At 39.9% G+C, this 27,044-nt stretch overlaps 1 protein-coding gene across 4 annotated transcripts; it reads right to left on the bottom strand.

The window, feature by feature from the left end:
• Positions 1-279: 279 nt before the first annotated feature.
• On the bottom strand, positions 280-15,360 carry asb18 (ankyrin repeat and SOCS box containing 18). 4 transcript variants are annotated; one of them, XM_034304370.2, is made up of 6 exons: positions 15,249-15,360; positions 14,990-15,154; positions 3,089-3,356; positions 1,434-1,947; positions 1,142-1,255; positions 283-1,050 (listed from the first exon to the last, which is right to left on the bottom strand). In XM_034304370.2, exons 2-6 carry the CDS (start codon positions 15,030-15,032, stop codon positions 865-867), a joined length of 1,125 nt encoding a protein of 374 aa, XP_034160261.1. In that variant the 5' UTR covers positions 15,033-15,154; positions 15,249-15,360; the 3' UTR covers positions 283-864. The 4 variants fall into 4 exon arrangements, with proteins under 4 accessions (XP_034160258.1, XP_034160261.1, XP_034160259.1 ...); XM_034304368.2 differs by having other exon boundaries at positions 284-1,050; positions 14,990-15,176; positions 15,249-15,315; XM_034304367.2 differs by lacking the exons at positions 14,990-15,154; positions 15,249-15,360 and adding an exon at positions 5,232-6,604 and having other exon boundaries at positions 280-1,050.
• Between the last annotated feature and the right edge of the window lie 11,684 nt (positions 15,361-27,044).

The following is a 27,044-nucleotide window of genomic DNA, read 5'->3' as shown; positions in this document are numbered from 1 at the left end:
TGTGAAATGTTGTATTAAAAAGTCCCTGGCTATAGCCAAAGCACTTGCATTTTCACACACATTTAACAATTTACTCAAAACTCACTTATCATTGAAGTCATCATTGACACAGTCATATCAGGTGTCCCAACAACTTTCTATTCTTTTCTCATTACAGGTAAACATGACAAAATTCTTGTCTGTGATAATCACACCTAAAGAATGTGGTGGATAGACATGAGGAGAAAAAACCCACTGGAATTCTAATTTTTTAGAAATCGAAATAGCCAGTTGTGATGCTTTCACCAGAAAATCTAGCCATATTGTCTGGTACACCTACCCGATTTTGTAGGTGTATAACTGCTGACTGTAATACCTAATAAATAAATATGCAAAAGTACATTCAGTGCCCTACACACACACACACAAAAAAAAGACAGAGATGACGGATTTTAATTTTATGGCACCTTTAAGATATTTTAAGTGGTAACCTCCACTTTAAGCCCTTTTTTTTTTTTACAAATGACACACAGTGTTAGAGGAAAATCACTAATAGTTTTATTTATCAAAATATTGTTTAGCAGTAAACAATATGTAGCTCCTAAAAGACATGTATTTTACAACACTCCAGCTCAATCTTAAAAATTAACACTGCATTATGCATACAAATTATTATATGACACCACAAATCCACTATAGAAACAAACTTTATTACTCTTTATACTTTTTATATACATATTCAAAAAGAGAAATAATCATCCCAAGCATAGATTCTCAGTCAGCAGGTTAAAATAAAGGCGCAGCTTAAGAGTTTTACAATAAAATTTCAGATCAATTTCAGTATCAGAGTTTTTTTTTATTAGATCAGTGTTAACCTCCACTCTTCTAGTTGATGTAGCCTTCAGGTTTCAAAAGGAGATAGTCTTGTAGCATCTTTGGGACAGGAAGCTGGGGGATAAGTAAGTAACAGTATTTCCCAAAGTGCTTTCGTAGTGCAGATCTACACAGGTGCTGCAAGCAGCGTGGTTTGTATTCCAGAGCAAAAAGAGAGTCATAAAATGACCTGTGAAGCTAGAGAAATTCATAAAAGTCTTTCAGTTTGTGCCACAACTCAACTCTATAATGCATACTAAAGAGTTTTCAAATTCTCTAAAGTACCTACTTTGAAAATGTCTTCAGGTATAGCTTCAACCCATTTATATGTTACAGGAACAAGTGCGTAGGAGTTGAACAGAATCTCCACAGTTTTTGGAGCAGCTGCACAGGCTGTTAATACCTTAAAAAACAAAATAAACACATAAATAAAGCCTGTCTAGTATTAATTATATTTTAAATATTATAGTGAAAACTATTTTTAAAAACAAAAAAGTATGAGAAAGTAAGAGAATCTTTTTCACAAATGAAGTACATACAGAAACAAGTATTAAATACCTTCTCAATTACAGGTTACCAACCTTGAGTAATGCCTGTGGCCATACTTTAATGGATCCATGGTTTAACAGGGTCTGAACCACAATTTCTGGCTGCCATTCCTGATGTAATATAGCGTTTTGTAGCACATTCGACAATGGTGAACAACCGTTGTAATCAATGGCATTTATATCTGCCCCATGATCCAAAAGAAGCTGCACCAAACTGATCTGGACATTGCGGGCTGCCTTATGAAGAGGAGTGCGTCGTTCGTTGTCAGCTAGATTCACATTAGCTCCATAACTCAAAAGAAGCCTGCAGACTTGAAAGTGTCCTTCAGCCTGATCTTCTCCTTGCTTTTGCTGAGCTTCCAAACATGCGGCACCTAATGCCGTTTCTCCTGAACTACTGGTGTGGTTGATGTTTGCACCGTATCGCAGGAACAGCTGGGCATGGTGTGGCAGGCCATGCCTCGCAACCGTAATTAATGGAGTGTCCTCTTCTTCCTCAGTAGGAAGGTCTACATTGGCACCATGACGCACCAGGGCCTTGGCACAGCTGTTTTGGACAAGTGATTACTATCATATTAGTTTGATGATCGGTAACTATTTCCAATATTTAGTACTGTTTAACTCTTCTGGGCTAAAATTATTACTTTTCCTTACATTTAGAACCCTGTACATTTAATTGGATATTAAAATGGTTTTGAGTTCCAGATGTGGTACAGAAACTGATCTTAGGTCCTCTTTGGGGATCACTTAAACTGATGTTGGGTGCAGAATGTACAATGTGTGACAACCTGTTCCTGGGACTGAGCATCAGAAGAGCATTTGGTTCAGTTTGTCACTTCTTTTTTCAAATTGAAAAGTATATTGTGTTTCAAGTTTTTCTAAATGGTTGGGAAAGCCATGCTGTGGTTAATGGACCTGATGACCTGCCTCCTCAGTTTATGGTGTGAAGAAGGCAAGTGATTAGAGCTCAGAAAAATACAAAGGGTTTTATATGCAAGTGAGCAACTTCAACTAAAACGGTTCATCTAACACAGTATTAGGTATCATATTCTACTTAATAGGTGTTGAGCAAAAAAGACAAAAACACTAATAAAATGAATAGTACATTAGACAAAGTGTAGTATGAACAATAAAGTTTGTCCTGTTTTGCAAAGACTTTGCGCACAGCAGAAGTGATGATCACAACTGACCAGTCATTTGAAAGGAATTTTTTTTAGAAAAACAAAACTTTGATAAAGACATAGGACACAAATCCAGACTCTATTTCAGCAATGGATTTGAGTATTCAGGCCAAATATATAAGAAACTAAGAAACTCTTTTATGGACATTAAATGGCATGAGCAATGACAGTCAATAATGACTATTGGTCTTAATAAATTAGAACATGCGGTACATTAGAAAAAGCTATCTAGTACTTTCTGCTTTAAGTAGAATATGATACCTAATCCTGCTTATATAGATAGAAGAGGTATAAAGAAACTCTGTATCAGACCACTGTACAAGATTATACCACAGTGATCTGGATTACTGCTGCGTTTGCCAAATGTGGTTTTTGGTCTCTTTGTCCTTTCAGTAAATGCACAACCTGCATCCTAGCAGGATACTATCAGGCCATAGCGGAATATTAAACACTTAACAGATTAATTGAAATACATTTTTGAATGCTTAGAAATGAATTAACTCATACCGGAGTGATTGGGGTGTTCTGCACATATGTAAAGGTGCCAGCCCGTCCTCTGTCAGCTGATTGGGATTGGCTCCATGCTCTAGGAGTAGCTCTGCGCATTCAGTGTTGCCATTTGTGCATGCCTCATGAAGCGCCGCCTTTCCTCCTGCACTGAGATTAGGATGTGCTCCATGCTCAAGCAGGTACAGTAGGCAGTCAGTAAAACCCTGTGCTGCAGCAATGCACAGTGGACTTGTCAGCTCCTGCTTGTATTCCAAAGACCAGAGGCCTATAATGGGGTGTGATTATTTTCTGTCAGTTCATTAATCATCAGTTAGATGCTCTTGTGATTCATGTGCAGAACTTGTAGCAGCCATCACATCCCAGACTAAGTTATAATTAACACCTTTCAACAGACTAAGTTATAATTAATACCTCTCAACTCTCAACTTGTGCAAGGAACAGTATTAAGTCCTGCACCACTGTCTGACCATGTACCAAATGTTTCATGTATAAAAATATGAACAGTCAGATTTCTCCCAAGCAGTCCTGCATGTGGGATCCCATGCATTTGTTCTCTGTTATTCATGTGCTTTGACCCATAGTCTGTTCTAGTTGAGTATTGCTTAGTCTGGTCTAGTTTAGTCTGTTTGAAGATCTTGTGACCCTTTGCCTGTTTTTGATTAGGATTTTGGATTTGACTTTCAAAACACACCCTGCATCCAGCTCTCTGCCTCATAGTGGACACCTTGTTCCTAGAAAGTCTATTGCTGTTCTGGAACTGACAACTATATCATGATGAGTTCCATCCACTCACAGTGGAAGTTAAAGTGTATTTGTTAAACCCACTTTCTGGAATCCCAGGTCCCTCCTGGCTTCACGTTATAAATTTTAAGTACACTGACTACTCCAGTACTACTCTGCTACTTAGAAAAAATGAGAAAAAAAATTAGAAATTATATGCCTTTGTGCATATAAATCAGATTTCAATTTTTTGTTTCAAAGCATGATAAGGTTAAAAAAAATAATCTTTCCAGTTTTTCTTGAGTTACTGAAAAGATGGCCCACATTAAGTAGCTTAGTAAATTGTAATATGACATACTGTATATGCATGCACAAAGAAAGCATGGATCTGAGGTTAATAGTGAATTACTATTCCACAGTTTAGGTGTACATTGCCATCTAGTGTATAGATGTCAGAAGAGAGCCCTGCTTATGAAGTTAGTGTACTTTTTTGGACCTTAAGAAAAATGAGTCTTTTTAAATTATTTATTTATTTGTTTGTTTGTTTGTTCGTTCATTTTTGAATAACCAAATGCTAGTGTATTTAGTTCCAGAGGCACTGCACAACAGGACCAACAGTCTGGAACCATGAAGGATTCTGCTAAACTGAGCTGAATTATGCATCAGTGTTGAAAAATGACCCTGTATTATAATATGTGCAAAAATAATCACATAATCATGATGAAAGTAGTGGATCTTGCTTCACCGGTGATTTGCTACCAAATAATTATAGCAATTCAATTTGTATGGATTTTTGCATAAGCTCTATTATAGATGCTATGCCATCTATAAAAGAAATGAAAGTTTGCATTAAGCAGTCTGTTTGACTATGATGTGGAAAAGCAAATTTATGGGTTTTTTTTTTTATTATTATTGTAATGGTTTCCTCTATCTTCTATTCCATAGTTAATCTTTGGACCAGCAATGCTTTCACATATTATTACCTTGTCATCACATTTTACTTCAATGTCATATCCAGGCTTGAGAAGAACCAGACCATGGGAACACATCAACCCCACACTAAGTTACATGTGCACTCTTAGATCATCAGATATTAATCTGCTCAGACCCAGTGACTGTATATTGCTTGCACCATAGGAGATAGGGCTTTTAATGTCACTGCCCCAAAACTGCTGAACACTCCTCCTCCATACCTGCACCCCTTTTCCCATTTTAAAACCACTAAAAACCCACTTTTCCAGCTTGCTTTTCCACCCACCCAGTGCATTTTGTTATACTGTGTCCTCTAAATTTTAGTTGGCTATACATTTCGTCTCATATAAACATACATTTCCTTTTCTAATTTTATTATTGTTTTATTAATTTTTCCTTTATTTAAAATTTTAAATTAAATCCTCTTCTCCATCCAGCTCAAACTCACCACGTTTCTGTGCAGTCCACCTCAGCTCATCACTTTGGAACACTAGAATCTTATTGAGCTCAGCAGAGTCAGAGAAGCCATCCTGTAAGTCCCTCCAGTGGTGATTGAGCATGTTGACCAGCACGGGGGGACACAGAAAGTCCATCCCTGGCTGCTTGCTACTTCTCTTCTCTTTGTTACTTTTAGCCTTTATACGGTTTAAAGCACACCATTTTGTGTCTGTGAGGCATGTAGATGCAGCTATATGACTCATAATATATGTCTCTCCATCCTGTGAGATCATAATTACTAAAGAGAAAGCTTTTCACTCTGTGTGACTGTTACCTGCTTGTCTACATTGGCTATTTATATTCCCATTGTTGTCCTACACTGTGTATTTTTAGTTCACATGACGTGATTGTAGGAAGGTCAAACAATTCCTGTGACAGACATTTTGACAGGTCATTTTTACCCCTCAGTGCTTTGTATTGGAAACAATATTAAAATGGGCAGGGCATAGTTGTAAACATGTAAGGTTAAGTGGAGTGCATTGGTGCTGATATCACCCCTGCATTGCTCTACAAATAGTAACAGACATATGAAAAAATACCAGTGGGACAGAAATGTCCTCCAATCAGATTAGCCAGACTGTGGTCTGAATCTGGACTGTGATCCTGGCACATATGCAACATTCTGACCCCTCATTTAACAGCCCTCAAAATAGTCAAAATCACATTCCAGTGAAAAGTGAAAGCCAATATTTGACTTCTAATTGCTATACATAAGTAAAACTATAAGCAGATATTGTGCTTTAGGCAGAGGTTCCATTACAGTAAATCATTACCCATGATGCTGATGGACAGGGCTATACGTAAAAAATTATATAAAGTAATATCCTATTTTTATCCAGCATATTTTTATTTTGCCAGTTAAACAACTGAGACCTTTCTTGCAGTGACTGCGTCGTCATATCCAGTAATGAATAGTAGTGTTCCCTTTGCCACTATGAATATTTTGGTACTGAAATATAGGAGTGACAGCGAATCTGAACCATCTATTAACAGTATATTCCAAATTAAGGTACATTAAATACACTCTATGGCCACTTTTTGTGCCTTTGTGAACATGTCATTCCAAATGCTGTTATCTGTTATAATAACCTCCACACTTCTGAGAAGGCTTTCCACTACATTTTGGAGTGTGGCTCTGGAGATTTGCCCATTTAGCCACAAGAGCATTAGTGAGGTGAAGAGAAGTGAAGTGACTTGTGGCCAAGTATGGTGACCCATACTCGGAATTTGCATCTGCATTTAACCCATTCAAGTGCACACACACACACACCGTGAACACACACCCGGAGCAGTGGGCAGCCTTTTTTTTTTTTTTTGCTGCGGCACCTGGGGAGCAGTTGGGGGTTCGGTGCCTTGCTCAAGGGTCTCACCTCAGTCATGGTGTTGAGGGTGGAAGAGAGCGCTGGTCATTCACTGGTCAGGCACTGATGTCAGGCAAGCAGGCCTGATGTGCAGTCAGAGTTCCAAATCATCTCAAATGTGTGCAGTGGGGTTTGGGGTCAGGACTCTTGACCACTTGCAGGCCACTTGCAGTGCTCCCAAACCAACCTTGGCAAACCATGTATTTATGGACTTTGCTTTGTTTTCAGGGGCAAAAGTTTGGGGAAGGCTCATATATGGGGGTTATGATCAGGAAGGAGGAAGGAGGAAGTTAATCAGCATCCACTGTCTAATGTCCTTTACATATTCACATTCCTCAACTTTATTGAGCTGTCATATGGCTTTGATGAAACATGCTGTGCATCATCAGTATTGTTTGAGAAGTTGATATTACTATGTTTACAAATAACTCAGTTAACATATATAAGGAAAAAGCAGTGGCCTAGGATTGACGAAATTTTCTAGTCTGTCTAAAACAATATTGTGATCTATGGTATCAAAAGCTGGACTGCGATCAAGCAACACGAGCAAGGAGACACAACCCTGATCAGAAGCCAGCAGGCATTTACTACTTTAACTAGTGTTGTCTCAGTACCATGACAAAAAAAAAAATCATGTACTATCCATGATTCCTCTGCACATACATGTTTGCTTATGTAATCACCCCCCATGAACTTTTCCACATTTTGTAGTGTTACAACCTGGAACCGAAACAGACTTAATTAGGATTTTATGACACAAATCTGCACAAAATAGGTCATAATATTTAAGTTGGAGGAAAAAATCTATCTATCTATCTATCTATCTATCTATCTATCTGGTCCCCTCTAAAAGTAGAAGGAAGAAGAAGAAGGAAGTGAATGCAAATAATCAAACAGAACTTTTTACAGTATTTACAAATTACATCTACAGTAGCTTTCAAGTGATTCCGAGTGCCACCAATATGTTAAAGTTTGAGATATCAGCCATGTTCATTCCCAGTTTACTTATTGGCAGCTGGTTATGAGGTTCCACCCCTTTAAGAGGTTGACCAATCATCATAAGGAAAAACTGTGCATCCAGGCAGGACAAACAAACAGCACACTGTCCAATAAATGTCAAGATGTTTTTTTTTTCTGTGCAAAACTCACCTGCCCCACACTCCTAGTTAAGCCACTCACGGGGAGGGACTTAAAATGATGCATTAAAAGCCGGTTGTCCAATGAGTGTTAATCTGTCGTCCCATTAAAAAAGTGAGTACACAAATGCATAACAGACATTAACTGATTAGCTCTGTGTGGGGGATTCAAAGGAGATTTTCTACATCAACCAATCACTGTAGGCATTCAGCTATGAAAAATTCCATCATCTACAACAACGACTAAATTGTTAATAGCAGTGGACAAATTTTTAATGTAGTTTGATGATATTTGCTGTTCATCTTCATTGCCTTACTATAAATTTCAATTTAGTTAAACTCATAAGATGATTTTAATTTAGAACACAGATTCTAAATTAATTTGGCAGGCCAGATTACAACCTTTATTAGGCTGGTTCTCCCACGGGTCATGAGATCGACACCCTTAGACTACACCATTAAATCAATGACAGCAGCTGATTAGGATTGTTTTTTATTTCATCCTAGTCACTTAGGAATCCTCTGGACTACCCCTAAGTTTTCACAGGTTTAGGACCTGCTTTTAGTTTTAAAATCCTTTGTGAATTACTCTTAAACAGAAAACAAAATTAGAGAATTATTAGCACTACACAGGGAAAGTGTCTAGATTTAGTATTTAGAGCTACTTTTAGCCTTATGATTCTATGTGAATATGGCTCCTGGGACACAAACAATCCAAAATGGCTGCTGCTGACAATTAATTTCACAAATCAAATTCATGTGTTTGATATGTTTAATGGTAATAAGCTTTAAATTGGTATTTAATGGCATTTGCAGGAGTAGGGCCTATTTCAGTGATTGTTGAGTTGTAAGCGCACCTCACCTCCTAAGTAGGTGTAACGCAGTGCCGATGAAGATCAAAGTTTACATTGTCATGTATACATGGCCACAATAGAGACTAATTACAATTTATGCAGTTTGTCATGTTTTACAAAAAGCAATAAATGCTTTTTGCTAAATAAATGCTTCTTCACTGCTATTAACAATTCAATCGTTGCTTTTGATGACAGCATTTTTTCACAATATGATGCGGATGTCTTCGTGGTAACCATATACGCCATATTACAAAATAATAATAATAATAATAATAATAATAAATACATAGATACTTAGTTACTATATCACATACTACACTGAAACAAAAATCTTATTGATGGTTATATAGGGCGAGTTGAGTCGGATGCAAGTGCAGTTAAAGCGTTTATTAAAGAGAGGCAGGCAGACAAATCCAAAACGTGACTCAAACTCGTGAACAGGAAACAACCAGAGGTCAAGCGATGTACAAACAACAATATCGGGTTAATCCAAAAACATAAACCAGGAGACAGAACAAGATCAAGGATCAAGAATCAAGGCAGGACAAAACCCTGAACAATAATTCACCACGAACACACACAGGGTTTAAATATACAAACTAATCAAAGGACAAACTGTGAACAGGTGAGACTAATCATGAAACATTCGGGAGACAACCAATGACAATACAGGGGAGGAGACAGGCCATGAATCAAAACAAAAACACACATGGCAATGTAAACACACATGACAATGTACATGAAAATGCGGAAGTGCGCGCTGACACACTGCTGGCTGGTACTTTATGCGCGCTGAGCGCCACTGCATGTGTGTTCGGCTCAGGAGGGAAAGACACTTTAACAACATTATTTTAACTTCAAGTTTTAAATGTCCCATTACTGAAACTATCTGAAGTCAACAGTAGTTGTTAGTCCGTAGCCAGTAGTCTGAGCCAAAACTGCAACAAGTATTTTTAAGCCTTTCTTTTAAAATGTATTAATAATAATCAAATATATATATATATATATATATACTGGACCTGACTGTATGTGTGTGTGTGTGTGTGTGTGTGTGTATATATATATATATATATATATGTACATACAATCAGGTCAAGAAATGCTGTAGAGCAAAGCTGCCTTCAAAAATAATTAAATTAAATGTTTCTACATTTAAATAACATAAATATTTGGTGTGATGACCATTGTCTTGTTTGAGGAAACCAAACAAGGGAGAGCGAATATATAGAAGAGAAGTACACCAAAGAGGTTGTGAGAGAAGTGTTTGAAAATGACCCTGAAACAGACTATTTATACCCTGAGTATTTGGCATGTGTGGAGAAATTTGCAGATAAGAAGAAGGAAGACCTGGTCACCTGCACCCACAACATTCCAGACCAGTGCTCAATCCTTGTCATCGCATGGGGATGGTGCACACTGTGGCCAAAAAGGGCGAATTCCAATGCCACTGCTTCACAGGGTAGACTGGCCTCAGGTGTGAGAAAGATCTAAATGAATGCAGCAAAGAAAATGGGAAGTATGATCATGAGTGCAGTAATTCAGTGGGAAGTTACCACTGTTCCTGTCATGATGGTTACAGACTGTCCGGCCACCACCACTGTCTGGATGTTGATGAGTGTAAAGATGTTACTGGTGTGTGTGGCATTGCACAGTGCAAGAACCTGATAGGGTGCTATGAGTGTCTTTGTGACACTGGCTACGTCTACAATAATGAGACCAAGATCTTTGATGGCATAGATGAATATTAATCATCTGTGTATGAGAAGCAGTGTGTCAACACATGAGAGTTTACATTGCTAAAGTGATGGCAGACAGGTCAAGAAGCTCGGGCATGACCTGAGTAGTTGTGGGATTATAAGATAAGATAAGATAAGATAAACTTTATTAATCCCCGAAGGGAAATTCAGGAATTATTGAGCCTTGTCCGGAATTGAACAGAAGAGAAATGCTTCAGAAATGCTTCATATGCCTAGGTCAGACTGGCTTCACAGCAGAGTTTGACCTAAGGACATATGACTCTGAGGGAGTTATCTTCTTCACTGGTGGTCATTTAAACAGCTTCTAGATCATACTGGCAATCCACCATGGGAGACTGGAGCTGCTGCTGAAATACGGAGATGTGAGCCAGGATGTAAGTGAGCCCTTGGTTAATAATGGGCAGTGGCACAAGATCTCAGTAGAAGAGCAGGGGCAAAGCCTTATGATAAGATTGACAGGGAGGCAGTGATGAAAATCGCAGAGAATGGAGATCTTTTTTACTCTGAAGAAAGGCATAAATGAGCTCAAGCTAACTGTGGGAGGAGTTCCCTTCAAAAAGGATGAACTGCTTTATAAGGTAAATAATAATAAACCCATGTCTATTCAGTTGTATGAAAAAGTGTCACTGGTTGACTGATGAAGACACATCCATCCAGGAGACCATTCGCCATAATGCAGTGCTACTTCATTGAGGATCACAGCTCCTTTTTCCCGGGCCATGTGTTCACCTACATCAATCACAGCCATGGTGATACTCAGGTGCTCAGTGTGCAACTAACCATATGGCCAGCCTCTACAACGGGTGTTTTGTTTGCACTCATTTGGCAAGATACTGTGCTTCTCTCCATCTCCTTTTCTGATTACCATTCTGGAACTAAGCAGTGGCCAGGGTAATGACTCACAGCAGTGGCAGGCAGAACACAGACACGGTAGAGACAGGATTAGTGCAAAAGGGGTGTGTTTATTTCTTTAAGGTGAAGGAGAGGTGGCAGGGTGTAAGTGAAGAGGATGTGAATGGTGCTGGCTTTCCAGGCCATGGGCTGTGCTGGGGCACATGGGAGATGCGTTGCAATGGGCCAGACGTAGTGGTGCGGGTTGGCAGCGGCAAAAGGTCCGGTGCCTTCACGAGGGTGACAGGGATGAGAGCTTTCCGTGTGGCCCAGGAGGAGAGCATTGCTGTCCTTGCTGTCTTCAATCTCTGTGATAAAAAGAAAGAAAGGGGTCAGTATGATTAGGGAGACAGAAACTGCTCAACTCACTGCAGCCATGGCACCCTTTTATACTCTCATGTCTTATCTGTATGAGTGAGGAGCCACCACAGTCATTATTGGCTGCCAGCCGTGCCCTATTCCTCTGCCCCGCCCCACGGCCATGTGCTTACTCGCAGTCTACACAGGCAGCAGTCCTGTGATGAGTGTGCAGTGGTTTGTGCATGTGGACTGGAGGCCCGGTGTCAGAGTCCATACCTCCGTGAGAGTCCATCTGCCCCCGCTCGCTATTGCACCTGGAACGAGAAACCCTGGTTCACTCTTCTTTGTTAGGTCTGAGAGGGGAAGGATAAAGAGGAGAAATTGGGGACAAACCGGACAAACCGGAGGGTAATACCCTGCCAACCCCAACGTGCCGTATCCATCACTTCGTGGGTCGTGGGTACTCTTTGACTACTCTTTGACCACCTTTCTCTCCTGCTGTTTAATAGGCCCTGGCCAATGCAGTACCCCAGGTATTGTGCCTCGGGCAGCCAACCCAGATGACACATTCATGAGTCAACCTGGGCTCCCGGAGCTCGCTCAGTACCTCCCTGAGGTGGTGCACGTGATCCGCCCACGTGTTTGAGTGGCTCACGATGTCTTCCAAGTTGGCTGCTGCAAACTGCATGAGCCGCTGGAACATCATGGGTGCTCCGTGGAGTCCAAAGGAGCGAACCTGGTATTGCCAGTGGCTGCTGGAGGTGCTAAATTCTGTCATCTGGGGCTAGGGCTACCTGCCAGTACCCTTTCATGAGATCCACGGTGGAGATGAAGTGGGTTCTCCCCAGGCACTCCGCCAGGTCATCCACCCAGGGAAGGGGGTAGCTGTCAAACTCTGAGACTGGGTTCAGCTTTTGGAAGTCATTACACAGTCTGAGACTTCTGTCGGGCTTTGGAACCACTACAATGGGGCTAGACCAGGGGTTAGCAAATTCCTTGATGATGATGTCCCATAGCATCTTGGTGACTTCCTCCTCAATAGCCCAGCAGCGGCTTCTGGGACTCAGTAGGGCCTCTGTCAAACCACCACTCCTGGCGGTGTCTTGATTTCATGCTGGACCAGGTATGTAAATCTGCCAAGAACATGTCCACCAATCTGTGTGAGTGGACATCCCAGTGTATGCAGTAGACTGAGATGCTCCCACATACCTTAGCAGCCCAGAGTAGGACTGCTGGCAGGGTGAGGGAGAACTTTTTTCTCCCCTCTACCTGTTGCTAGGGTGGCCTGGGTGCACTCCAGTGCCTTGACCATCTCTTTGTGGGTGCCAGAGGATTGCATGCTGACTGCCTCACGCTCCTCTTGTGGCAGAGCCCTCAGGAACTTATCCATAGACACTCGCTCTGTGACTTTGGTTGCCGTTCGCCTCTTTGGGTGTAGCCATCTCTTCGTGGTGCGCAGCTGGACATCCATCTGGGCCCTGGGGTTGGCCCCGGTCTTGTAGACCCATTTGTGGAACTCTGCCACCGCGTTGATGGACAGGCGACAGTGCGCTAGGATTTCTTCGATTATGTCATAGTCGGCTGCCTCCCCCGGCGGGAGGGTGTAGTAGGGCAAGTAGGCCTCCCCCAAGAGGAAGGGAGCAATGATCTTGGCCCAGGTGTGGAAGTATGCTTCAGCATCGTCATACACCATTATGTTGGCGAAGAGGCGCTGGTCATCTCGGCAGGTGTCAGTGTGGTGGCAGCCAAGCTGAGCTTATGGAGGGCTAGCAGTTCCTCAGTAGCGGTGCGGAGTCCTAGCACCAGCTCCTGGGTGACCCTTTGTTGTTGGAGTTTGGTCTCCAATAAGTGTTTCGATATCGGATCCATACTGTGGATGGGGGTTGGGCCTGTGTTCATGCCCGCATTCTCCACCAGTGTAGCAACTTGCAGCAGCAGCAGGCAGAACACAGACATGGCAGAGACAGGATTGGTTCAAAAGGCGTGTCTTTATTTCTTTAAAGTGAGGCAGGGTGTAGGTGCAGAGGATGTGAGTGGTGCTGGCTTTCCAGGACATGGGCTGTGCTGGGGCAATAGGGAGGCACGTTGCAGTGGGCCAGACGTAGTGGTACAAGTCAGTTGCAGTGGGTGGAGGTGACAAGAGGTCTGGGGCCTTCCCGAAGGTGACGGGGATGAGAGCTCTCAACGCGGAACAGGAGGGGAGCATTGCTGTTGTCACTATCTTCCATCTCTGTAATAAAGTGGTGCTGCTCTTCAGCACCCAGGCAGCAGTCATGTGAGGATCGTACAGTGGTTTGTTCGTGTGGACTAGAGGCCTGCCGTCACAGCAGATTATATATTAGTGTTCTTTGGCAATGTTATTTTGGCCTGTGTGAATGTGACTGTAGCAGGACTGTGGCATCATTTACATTGTCCAGAAAAAATACACTTCTTCTGGTAAAACCAACACTTACATTCCAATCCTGAGTTTTGTTCTGACAGATTCATTACATTCTCATGCCTCCAACAGTAACTTGCTGTACACTTACATTAGACATCTGAAAAAGCTCTGTGCCACAACATAAACTACGAGAGAGAGAGAGAGCACTGTAACATAGTGTATATGTAAATATCTGACTGTACAATGCTTTTTAAACAAAACACAATGACATTCTGACCTTCATTTCTAGAATAAAAGTCCTTCATATCCCAATAAAGGCTGAGTAGGTGCTCAAAGTCATTGTTTTATCATTTTATATTTTGCCATTCTGTGTTTGTTAATCAACTGTACTGCATTTGAATTGTTTTGTTTTTGTAATTCTCTTATGTTAGTCCGTGATGCATTTAGTACTGGGGAAATCTTCAGTCTCCTCTGTCTAACTGGAGGCTGAGTGCTGTTGTAATAAAAAAAAACTACTAAATCTTCTACTAATAATAATAATTTAATTATATTATGAGCAGTAGTCTGAGTTAGAAATTTACATGAATTTCAGAATTTCTTAATATTTGGTATTTCCCCCTTTATTCTCCCCTATAAATGACAGCTTATTTGAGCTGGCATGGACTCCACTAGTTTGTAAAACCTGATGATTCTTGTTATGTCAAATCCATTGGAGTATTGTCTGAATATGCACTTTAACTGAATGGATAAGACTCAAGGAAAACTTGACCTTTTGTGCAAAGCAGATAACATGGTCAATACCACAAATTTGCTTACATTTAAACAGGGACCTACTTTCTTTGTTTTAAATAAAATTTTATAATTCTAAAACTTTCTGTTTATTTACAAATTTAATAAAAAACACACACACATATATATATATATATATATATATATATATATATATATATATATATATATATATATATATATATATATATATATGTATATTAGTATATATTTGTGTGGCAGTGGTATTTTAGGACTCACCCACCAACACAGCTGGTGGAAGCTGAACATTGGGGTCTTTCATCCAGTCATCATTGGACAACTCAATAACAGCATCTGGGTTTTCTTTGGTCAGATCTTTGAGGAGGCTTTCCACACATTTGAAGTCCTTCTTGTCCTGGGCACCTTTTAGTGTCTGTACAATTTCTGAGTGAAGCGGGTAATCCACCTTTATTCCCAAAGACATTATTTTACAACTATACTTTATAGTACATTTAATACTTAAATATTAGGTACTTACTAATAAGACTGAAATGGTTTTAACATTGTGAAGGTTTGTTTTCATTCTCTAGACATGCAGCTAAGAATAGAGCTAGGGGACTGTCAGCTGAGCACATGTCTTAAAATATCACTGGTCTGGTTTAGATTGCACAAGTGCTACAATGTGCTGATCATAAATGCAACATACACTAGGTGCATATAATCTTCAACTCTGCCTAATAAGTTGCTTTAACTTTTTCACCTATAAATTGCTTTTCACAAAGTCATGGCACCACTGTTGTACTCAGAACTGATTATACTGCTCAGTTGTAGTGCATTTCTTTGAACCACCTGTTCCAAGAACATTTTGGATAAACAGGATTACAAATGCCTTTAATCATATACCGTAGGTGCAGTAGTTCATTTTTTATTACTTAGTAGTACAAATAACCTAGAAAATATGTAGAATAGGATAAAAAATGTTTAAGCAATGGCCTCAGCACAAGTGTATGATATGGCTGAGAAAAGCCGGAAAACTGTTGGTCATGACAGCCTTGTCAGGGTCACTATGATAACACAGAGGTGACAGACAGTTTAAACGCTCATGAGAGCTCATTACAATCAAAAAAAAAAAAAAAAAAAAAAAAAAAAAAGACAGGACTCTTGACCATTCTCATAAATTGGTATGAGCCAAATATCATGTTTATAGTGCTATAACTTCTATCAAGCAGTTGAATGACCTAGAGGGCAACACCATAGCTCATGCAAAAATGCTAACACCAGGAGACATAGTTTTGAGTTTGATGTCTGCTCTGGTATTAAAAAAAAAAAGGCAGTTTTACCAAGAGTAGCAAGATTAGACAATGCATTGCTCTGGATAAGTCAAATGTAATGGCATGTCATAAATTGACAAAAGCAATAAATTCCAATCTACTAAAGGGAGAGCAGTGTTATGTAAATATAAAAATCAGTCTATAGTCATGTCATTCACTGTTAACAAGGTTAGGTACTTTTATAATCTAAATAAGAAAGTAAACAGTACACCTCGTTGCTTGAAAGTGATGTCTTGATAACCCTTGGTAGTGCTAACTCTAGCCTACTGCTCTGCTGCATGACTTTCCAGTATAGTTGTAGAACTATAAATACAATGTGACAACTTACATACAGTTGAGAGTTGGCACAATAAACTCATCCTTTCCACACTACTGCTGCTGTTTGCAGCAAAGGACTGTTATATGGTTGTAGAGAATACTCTAACCAATTCTAAACTCTCTTGCTTTTATCCTCTGTCAGACCATTATGAATTTGAAGAGAAAACACTGGATTTGTGAGCGCACAAATGATTTTTGCTTACTGGGATCGAGCACTGTGGATAAAACAAGGTCACCAGCTTATTTGATGAGATGTACTGTAAAGTCTGTGGAAGACTTGTTCATGGTTTAGACATTGACAGGAAAGGGATCTTCCTCAGGCAGGTCTTACTGGTAACGGTCTGATGCAAAAGTGTTGTACAGTGTGATAATGTTCTACATGCTATTCATCCTGTGCAACAAAAAGATCACATTTGTACTTGTGCAAAAAAGTGCAAGTGTAGATGTCTGTCAAGTAGAAAATGCTACTTATGAACTTCTCACTACTCCCTGTGTGCAATATTGTAATAAATTTCATACCTGGCCAAGTCTTCACCTTAGTCGTAGGTTCACGTAAAATAAATATGAACTTTTTCAGTGTCACTGTGAAATAGACCCATGAGAAGCAAAAACATACAACAAAGTCTGTGTCAGTGAGCATTTGTTAACTACTGAGCACTGAACACCAAAACCTATTTGCATACCTTATCCAATGCGACACAAGCAGGATATTTCCCTATTGAGCATCTATTTTTAGAGTCCTTATTCTGAGAAACAGGTATTTACAAATATGTATAGATGATTTGTTACCAGAAGAAGGCTAATTGCTAATTTTCTTGGTCCTAGGTTCAGATCTGAAGGGTCAGATTTTTTTTAATCTTCAGATTAATTTGAAATAATTAGTGACCGTGCAGTTCTTACCTGGGTGTTAAACTACCCCAGCCCTTATTCTAGACTCAACAGATTGACCATTTGTCTCTTAGATTTTGATTTTAAGATAGAAAACTCACTGCTGCATTGTAACTGGTATCTACAAGTGATTAGGATAATACAAGTGATTATGATAATATATCTGCTCCCTACAAAATGACCTGATTAAAAATAGATTTTTGTTTAGAGGTGTACACTGTCATCAAAGCTACACTCCAACAATTTGACAGTAGACCTTCCAACAGTATGACCTCCCACTCAATGTTTGGAAGGTTAAATGCCTTCCAAATATGTTATGCATCCGTGTAAAGTCAGAAGAGCCAATTGACAAATGAATCTGGAATGATTGATAGTTTTGAACTCTTTAGATATTCACCAACACCGCCTGGAAGCCCTCCCCCTCCCTCCATCTCATGTGCTAGACTTGTGGGTGCCTTGCTTTCTGTCAAGGTAAGTGGAGAATGTTTTGAGTTTATTAATGTAAAATGAATTCCATCAGTGTACAGTTGACGCCAAAGGGTTTTTTTTCACAACTTTCACATATTTCATGTTACCATACATTTCCTATGTTAAGTCAATTAAGGCATCTACTTTATTTCAATAAAAGGTCATTTCAATATAATAGCTAAGAGTCAGGTTTATTTCAGCTTTTATTTACTATATCAGATTTTCAGTGGGTCAGAGGTTTACATACACTTTGTTAGTATTTGGTGGCATTGCCTTTTGGCTGAACTGCTTGAATCAACTGTCTTCCACAAGCTTCTCACAGTACTTTTTCCTGGAATTTTTGCCCATTCCTCCTGATGTAACTCAGTCAGGTTTGGGGGCCTCCTCAATCAGACATGCTTTTTCATTTCAGTCCATTACTTTTCTAAGGGATTCAGGTCAGGGTTTTGACCCAGTTTTAACCCTCTGGCTGTCTTGAGGTTTTAAAGCCTCATTAAAAGCCTCATCCTTTTTCCTACATACATAGCACTGATCATTATGGCCAATTACACTTAAATTTCTTGTTTCATCTGTAGGACTCTCTTAATGGTCTTAATGGATGTACATACTTTGGTACTTGATGCCTCCAACTCTTTCACCAGTTCCTTTGTTGTTTTCCTGGGGTTCAGCTGAAGTTAATTTTTTGGACCAAAGTTCATTCAGCCCTAGGAGTTAATTTTTATTTAATTTTAAAATTGCACCTAAGCAGGAGCTGGACTTGTGGAGTTTCAACATTAGTGCTTTCCTCTAAGTGTGCTATGCTGCCCTGTGACACAACATAAGCATGAAAAAAAAATGTGGTTGGCTGGTTTCACCCTATCTGATTGGTAGCTGTCATGTGATAAGACATATCTGGCTTGTGGTGGTAATTGGCAAGAAGAATCCCATTTCATCTCAGCTGACTATCATACCAGTGAAGCTAACTTGGTAACTAAGTATTTAACAGGTTTAGCTTGCTAGTTAGTGTTACGTTCCCCTCCTGTCTAGGGGATTGTGAGGGGAAGTAGCAAAGGAAAAAGCATTAAAAAAAAAAAAAAAACGGCAAGAACACACTTCAGTCCTCTGTCCCAGAGTGAAGATGACACCAATTCAGATATACATATAAAACATAGACAACATATAAGACACATGCAAATGCAAATAAATTAAAAAAAAGAATAACTTACGTCCAGGGACATAACATTAGCCAACATGCCTATTTTATATTGTTTTAACAATCCTACATAGCTCACCTAAAATCTATTTAAAGAAACTAACTACCTAACTCTAGATAACTAGGTCACATTGTTACTGAGGAGTTACCTACAATGGACACATTTAACTAACTAACTTTGTTCCACTAAAAGATGTGTTTATGGCATCTGGCTGGGGAGCACCGCAGCTTTCAGTGCCACAACGTCCTTGATATTGTAATTGTAATTACATCACAATTTGAACATGCCCACAAACAACAACGTTGGAAGCATCAAGAGACTTGTATGCCTTCAATTTATCTCTAATATAAACATTCCGTGTTTCTAAGTAATATGTATATGTCCAGCCATTACAGGCTAGGTAATCAACAATCGACTGATGGAGGAGCTACAAATCCTCAGACAGACATACTACATAAGCCAGGCATCAGGACAATGGCATTAACTGATGCCACCAATCGGGAAATAGGACACATCGTTTTTTAACTGAAACAATGCATGAAGAAGCAGAATCATGGCAAGTAGGGAGGCATTTGTGCTAGGCTAAAGTCTAACTCTAACCACCCATCCACAGAGGATGTATATTCTACTCTCCAATATGCACTCCCTCTGCAATAATTTGGACTACCTCAAACTACAACTGCTGAATTTGAACTTGGGGACTGCAGCATTGTTACAGAAACGTGGCTCAAGGACATGGCCATTCAGCTAGCCGGGCTAACCACACAGAGCTTTGACAGGATAGCAGCACTCTCCAGTAAGATTCACAGTGGTGGTCTGTGTCTTAACACCAACGATGAAGTTAAAACACTAGATACTACCTGTTACCTGTAAAGTGCCAGCCATACTACCTCTCTAGAGAGTGCTCATTTCACACAATGTACATTCCACCCAGTGCTAATGCAAGGGAAGTGCTAAATGAACTCTAAGGGGCTATCAACAATCTACACACTGCACACCCCGACTGATTTTTCATTGTTGCTAGGCACTTTAACGGCATAAATCTGAAGTCAGTGCTACATAAATATTTCATCAGCAAGAGATAACCTCAATCCCAGACACACTAAATGGTTTCTATGCATGATTTGGAGCACAGAACAATGAATCAACAACCATCCACCCACCATCCACTGACCAAGTAGGCTTGGGGTGACTGACGATTGTATCAAGTTGGACAATTTAAATGTCTATCGGAAACTGTCGTTTAAATTAAGAAACAATGTGAGCTACTTCATTATATGAGAATTCAATAATTATTTCCTCTGTTGTTCACCAGAACACATGCACACATAGTTTGAATAATTTTATTTCAATTTTATAATGAGCTTAGTTACAGCCAATAACCTGTTACATTTATTTACAGTCCTGACTTAAGTTTTGCAAGCATTCCTTGTTAATGAGGAATTAATTTAAAAAAAAAAACTGACTAAATACTAATGCTATTGACTAGCAGCTATAGCTGACTTGTAACCGGCTTATGGTATTTTTTCTGCTGGTTTGTCTGGCCAAGCCCCCTTCTTTCCCCACCTTAGCATTGCTGCAGCCTATTCCCAAATGCCATGATACTGTCATCAATTGGTGATAGGGGCATGATAAGACAATGAACTACTGCACACTATCTCTCAAGCTGACAACCATGTATTCTGCCTCTCCACAGTGGATGTCAGGATGTCAAAACTCCAAAGTTAGAAAGGTGATGGTCCTGACAACATACCTGGCCAGGTGCTTAGGGGATGTGTTGATCAATATCTTCCTGAGCAAGGAAGTGTATGATTCAATGACTACCATCAACCATGTGCCAATGAAATCATCTGTGTGCTGCATCAGTGACTACCAGCCCATAGTGCTCACACCCATCATCATGAAGTGCTTTAACTGGCTAGTCATGAAACACAAAGAGCTGTCTTCCCACCACACTAGATCCATTTCAGTTCACATACTGTCCTAATGTCAGCAGAGGATACCATATCCTCTTCCATTCACTTGTGACTAATCCACTTGGACAAAAAGGACAATGGGCCTTGTTTATCAATCTTTTAGTAAAGTTAGGAGTAAATTTTTGCTGAGCTGCATTTACAAAGGTTTCAGAAATGCTGATTTTCTTGCATTTATGTGCATATATTTATAAATGATAATAACCTGTAAATTACCCGGTGCGTGAATGGCACAGTGTCATGCCAGCGGCAGAATCCACCAGGAACTCCCCTTCCCAGAACACACCGCAGCCTACAAACATGGTCGCTCCCATACCCTTTATAAAGAGACCTTGGTCACTGCCTCATTGTGAAGTAATGCTCAGTATGCCGTACCTGAATTTACCAAAACATTTGATTCTGTGATTGATATTCTGGTTTTTGGTCTAATCTTGTTTCCTAGTCTTTGTATTTTTTTTTATATTTTGCCTGTTCCTGATTACGATTTTTGGTTCACATTTTTGACTTGTTTCTTAATGAATTCTAAACTGCATTTGCATCCATCTCTGTCGCATGACATATTACTTTGCCATCCCCATGGATGCAGCAGGAGAATCAAACTGGCGTAACGCCAAGGCAGCCCAACCAAAGGTGGTAGGAGAACACCAACAGCACCTGGTCAAGCTGGACGCCAAGTTAAACGTGCTCATCAACACTATCTCCACCGCCTTCATCTCCGAACAAACCCCCGGCTGCAAAACCCAGCTCGCTTATCTCCTGTCCTGACAAATATGCGAGTGAAACTTCCCAGTGCAAAAGATTCCTGCTATAATGCTCAATGTACTCCTCTGGCCAAGTGGGTGTCTCAGACCAACAAAAGATTGCACAATTGCTCAGCTTGGTCAGGGGAAAAAACCTCAAGTGGGCTACTGCAATCTGGTATCAAAGAGGGGAATTATTGTCATTATACGACCACTTTGTGGAACTTTTCCAACAAGTTTTTGACCCGACTGAGCCACGCTGAATGTGAAAAACAAAGAAAAGATATGTTTCTACTGAGGTCATTCCATTTTGATGCACAGTGCCCTGCTCATGAGAAAACCCCAGTCCAACCCAATTCCACTGAGAGGACCATCACCTCCACATGTACCTCCATGGTGAGTCCATCTCAGTTTCTGTATCACCAATCCTTCATGCTAAATGTGCAGATAAAACACTCAGATCATGTCTCTGTTCTCTCAGCGCTGATCAACTCCAGAGCGGCAGGAAATTTCATGGACCACGATACCAACGTACCCACACAGCCACTACAGCATCCTTTAATTCGTGCCATTGATGGAGGACCCATAGGAAATGGAACTGACACATTATGCACCAAACCCCTCCTGCTCCAAGTCAGCACTCTCCACCAAGAATACATCTCCTTCCTCATTGCTGTCACTGCCAAACACCCCATCATCCTCGGATTCCCCTGGATGCACCTTCATGACCCTCAAATATCATGGTATGACAAAGAAATCACTAAATGGTCCTCACATTGCCTCAACCACTGTGGAGACTCCCGAAGCCCAGTTCCTCATAGACATTCCCACAGAATATCACGATGTCCAAGAGGTCTTTAATAAGGTTAAAGCTAGTGGTCTACCCCCTCACAGAACCTATGACTGCACCATAGAGCTGCTACCATGTACTAACCCACCACGAAATTGCATTTACCCCTTCTCTTTAACTGAACAGCAAGCAATGGAGGATTATGTCCAGGAGGCATTGCAACAAGGATACATCTGCTCCTCCACCTCTTTGGCATCTGCTGGATTCTTATTTGTGGAGAAGAAAGGATGGGGACTTCATCCATGTATCAATTATCGAGGGCTCAACCAGATCACAGTCAAGATCACAGAGGAGTGGTCCCTTCCACCCTGAAACAACTTAGCTAAAATATTCACAAAACTTGATCTACACAGTGCCTACAACTTCATTCATATCAGAGAGGGTGATGAATGCAAGATGGTATTTAGTACCACCTCCAGTCACTACGAGAACTGCATCATGCCATATGGGCTCTCTTAAGGGACATCTACTGTCCCTCTCTGGAGATTTATGTTCAAGACTTCAAGCAAGTCCTGTCCTGTCCTATATTAAGGATAAGAAATGATGCTCAAATTTGAATGCAACTCACGTGCCAATGCAACGTCATGCTAAATATCATTATTTCCATCATAAATAGTCCAAGTTTAAAGCAAATATGCCAAGCACTGCAAAAAGTGAAAAGGTAAAAATAATGCTTGCTATATAAATTAAATGGATAGCTGAATTTCTCCCTCTACAAATGAATGATGAGGTGCTGACATGAGGTAACCACAACCTCACTAGGGTCTTCGTTTAGGGCTGGAGGAAGAATGCTCTGATTTATTTGGGAACACTTTGCACATAGCACACTATGGAGTATACAGCTCATTGTAGGTTGGGGTTGGTCACTTATCTCTCTTTGAAACATGCCACTAGCAAGAAATCCAAGCACGGACAAAACTTGGACATGCACAGGAATTGCAGAGAATCTTTTTGTCAGATGAATGAGTGCTGGCTCTAAAGTGTTGCATAGCATTAAAAAAAAGTAGAGTGGCAAACCAACTTACAAGCTAGATTTCATCATCCAAAAAAAACCAAAAAAAAAACAATACCGTTCTCTAAATACCCATTCCGTCCTAAGGGCATCATGTGCTAACTGTTACAGTAATGTCAATTCTGCCATTTAACACCACCTTGGCTTATGGCTACCATCTGCACAGACCAGCCCATCTTCCTTTTATACAATTAAACCACTAGTTTTATTTGTCATAAATTATTTTTGGGTTGGCCTGCTGTCTTTATTTATTTTTATATTTTTAAAAATATTTTAATGCCATCAATATGAAATGGCTCATTTAAAAATATAAAATGTTTGTGTGTTATTGAAATCAATAAATGATTTAAATTTGACAGCATAATCCGTATATTAAAATGTGGAAACTTCTTGTATGATTTAAACTGTATGATTTAAAATTGATCAATCCAGGTTTACATTAGTTAGTCTTCTTATGCAAAAATGTACAAATACATTTGTTTGCATTCAGCTTGATAAATGAGAATGCTAATACTGTTCATAGACTTTACTTCAGCATTCAGCTAGGGCTGCAAATAATGATTATTTTGATAATCAAATAACCTATTGACTATGTTTATGATAATTGAGAGAACAGCTGAGTAGATCATCAGGGTCCCTCTACCCACACCTCCTACCACAAATGCTGCATCTGCAAGGCCACCAGCATTGTGCAAGACCCCTGTGCAAACTGCATTGTTATATGTTGCACCATGGTCCTGCTCCATGGATTTATGTAGAGTAATGGCAATAAAAATTCACTTGACTTGCATGTAAGCTACCAATTTAGCAACTAGAAACCACTAAGCTAGCAAGCCACTGCCCCGCTGTGGAGAGAAGGTAGAGCAGAGAAAATAGGTGTCTCTCACAGCTTTCATGGACAGAAAAACTGCAGCAACAAACCGTAGTCGATTTGGCACCGAAATCTACATGCAGTATGTGTGTGGAGGCGAGAAGGGAAAAGGAAAACAAGTAATATGGCAGGAAGGTATTTATACCAAATAGTACACCACTGTCACTACTTAACATTATTGCAGATCTCAGCATGCGTGTGCGCACGAATGAGAGGATATTCCAGTGTTAGATTCCACCTCTAGCAGTTAGATGGGCTGAATTAGAACAACAAACATATCCAATATTTTAGCTCGGACAGATGCATTATAATATTCAATATTGACTACATGATTCATTCTTACAAAGCAAATAATTTCCATTTTAAACAACAAAAAATTTTTGGGATGTATTTACCCCAATATTTCATAAACATTTATTAGTAACCTGGAAGCTCTACGGCCACTGTCTATACTAGTGGAACATAAGCCACCACAACAAAGCAGAAAATAAGCATGGGTACTAAAGAGGCTTACACATACACACGCACGCACACACACACACACAAGCACAGTATTATTTTCGCACCGTTGCCTTACTGCAAAGTGCTATATAAGCAAACAGTCACATGGCGGCCATGACCAAAAACATGACAGCAAAGCCAGATTACTTAGGCTACTCGTTTAATGGGCTTTCTTTCAGTAAATAGTGGCATTTAAATATGCTATAACAAGACGTATATCATAAACTCTAGCTGTTAGCTAACTAATTGATAGGTGCATTAAATGTGCCAAAATATTAGCCTATGCTAACCTTGTGATAGTTTATCAGCCAGATTTCATTGGTGAAGCAAGAGATGAGACAAACTAGCAGAAGGAAGTAGTTATTTAAAAAAAAAAAAAAAAAAGTCTGATGCTTCCTCTACCCTTTCTGCTCTCTTTTGCATTCCACATCTATAAGCGATCATTAGCAACTTCTAAATCACCTGATGAAATTACACACATCTTATTGGATAAAATGTGTGTTTCACAGACCTCACAAATCTCTGCGAAATCAGGAAATCCATGGATTCCTCTTTCCAATTCCTCAATATTAGCACAAAATAAATTTAATCTAATCTAATCCTTGAAACTCATGTTTAGTAACACCCCAATGACGCCCGCGTGCGTGATATCACTTCTTGTGAGCGTGCATCGGCTCCGGAGAATGGCTCTACTGCTACTGTCTGATGGTGCATTCAAGCCATGTCAGAAAGATTGTATTTTGAGTTGAATGCACATGAATACCACCACAAAGTCATAATTACGATTGGGAAACTCAAGATTTTCTTTGAGCTCCAAGTTTCCAAGTTGGGGGCGTGTCAGTAAGAAAATATGGTGGGATTACAGGATGCAGCGTCTGTAGTTGAATGGGTATTTAGCAGTGACATGTCTTTGTCATGCTTTTATATTTACAATAAAACAAAATACGATAGCATTGCACAATTACGATATAATATGTAATGATAAAGTTTACACTAGGCTTCATAAATGATTAAAAACATAAACAAGCAAAACACACCTGATGTGCCTTCTTTGTTCTTCATTTTCTAGAAGTAGAGTTAAAACATTTTGCTGTATTTTTTTGTAGTTAATTAAGAGAAGGTACACTGCCATCTTGCTCCGACCAAAGTGGCCATGCACCTGATGTCGTAATTACGACTTCCCAATTCGTAAATATTTCAAAAGCCCCTAGGTTTAAATGTTATAATTTTGTTGTGGCAGTTGTATACGGGGATTTAGTATCTCTTTACCAATGTTATTATGGAGAGATGAATTGTTTGCCCAGCAGGGGGCACCCCCCCACCTCTTTCCCATCGCCCTGCTCAGCAGCAGCTAAACACAGAGTCACGATACTCTACACACAGAAACCCAACATGCATAGAATGGTTGCAGATATAGTAATTAATATAACGAAAATGGCAAGTGCTAACAATTAGAGCTGCATTTAGAAAAATGAACAAAACCTGACATTCATTACAGAAACTGTCCTCTCCTCCAGCATGCTGAAAGTTTGGGACTCTTCCCATCTTTGAAAATTATGCTGCGTTCACGTGCTATCGGAATTATCTTAAATACAAGTTTCCAACTCGAAGTTGCACTCGAATGACCCCTCAACTCGTAATTACGACTGGGAAACTCGGAGATAATTTTTGATTTGGGAAGAGTCCTAAACTTTCAGCATGGCAGAGGAGAGGACAGTTTCTCTAGTGAATGGCAGGTTTTGTTAATTTTTCTAAATGCAGCTTAACCTTTCTACATACTTACTATTTCATATTCATTTACATATTATACCACTGGATAAAGTTGTCTTTTCGTAACTTGCTGCTTTTCATCTTCACATATAATCACCACCCATTCAACAAGCCAAGACACTGATCTTCCACCATAATTACTAAGTCTTTTATTAAATCATTTATTATAATGACTGTTCCCGCCTTGTACCCATTGATCCCGGATCCACCGTGACACTGACCAGGATAAATCAGTTACTGAACATGAATGAACGACACTAACTACCTACCTACCTACCTAACTAACTAACTAACACATTGGTTATAACTGTAGTTAACTGTAGTTACTCCACACTCCAGCCCAGCTGATGGCGGTAATGAGCCAGCATTAGGGAGGGGACAAACTCAAAGAAGTGGAAGAAGAAGTCCAATTACTGTCC

This window comes from Pangasianodon hypophthalmus, chromosome 5, assembly GCF_027358585.1.
Source record: "Pangasianodon hypophthalmus isolate fPanHyp1 chromosome 5, fPanHyp1.pri, whole genome shotgun sequence".
Classification (NCBI taxonomy): domain Eukaryota; kingdom Metazoa; phylum Chordata; class Actinopteri; order Siluriformes; family Pangasiidae; genus Pangasianodon; species Pangasianodon hypophthalmus.
This window is presented reverse-complemented; position numbering and strand designations above follow the sequence as displayed.

Coding starts and splice junctions, on each gene's coding strand:
- asb18 (XM_034304367.2), bottom strand. CDS start 5,514: ATGATCTCACAGGATGGAGAGACATATATTATGAGTCATATAGCTGCA. Junction 1,948..3,088: donor AGAACACCCCAATCACTCCG/GTATGAGTTAAT, acceptor TGTCCAAAACAG/CTGTGCCAAGGCCCTGGTGC. Junction 1,256..1,433: donor GGCCACAGGCATTACTCAAG/GTTGGTAACCTG, acceptor TTGTTTTTTAAG/GTATTAACAGCCTGTGCAGC.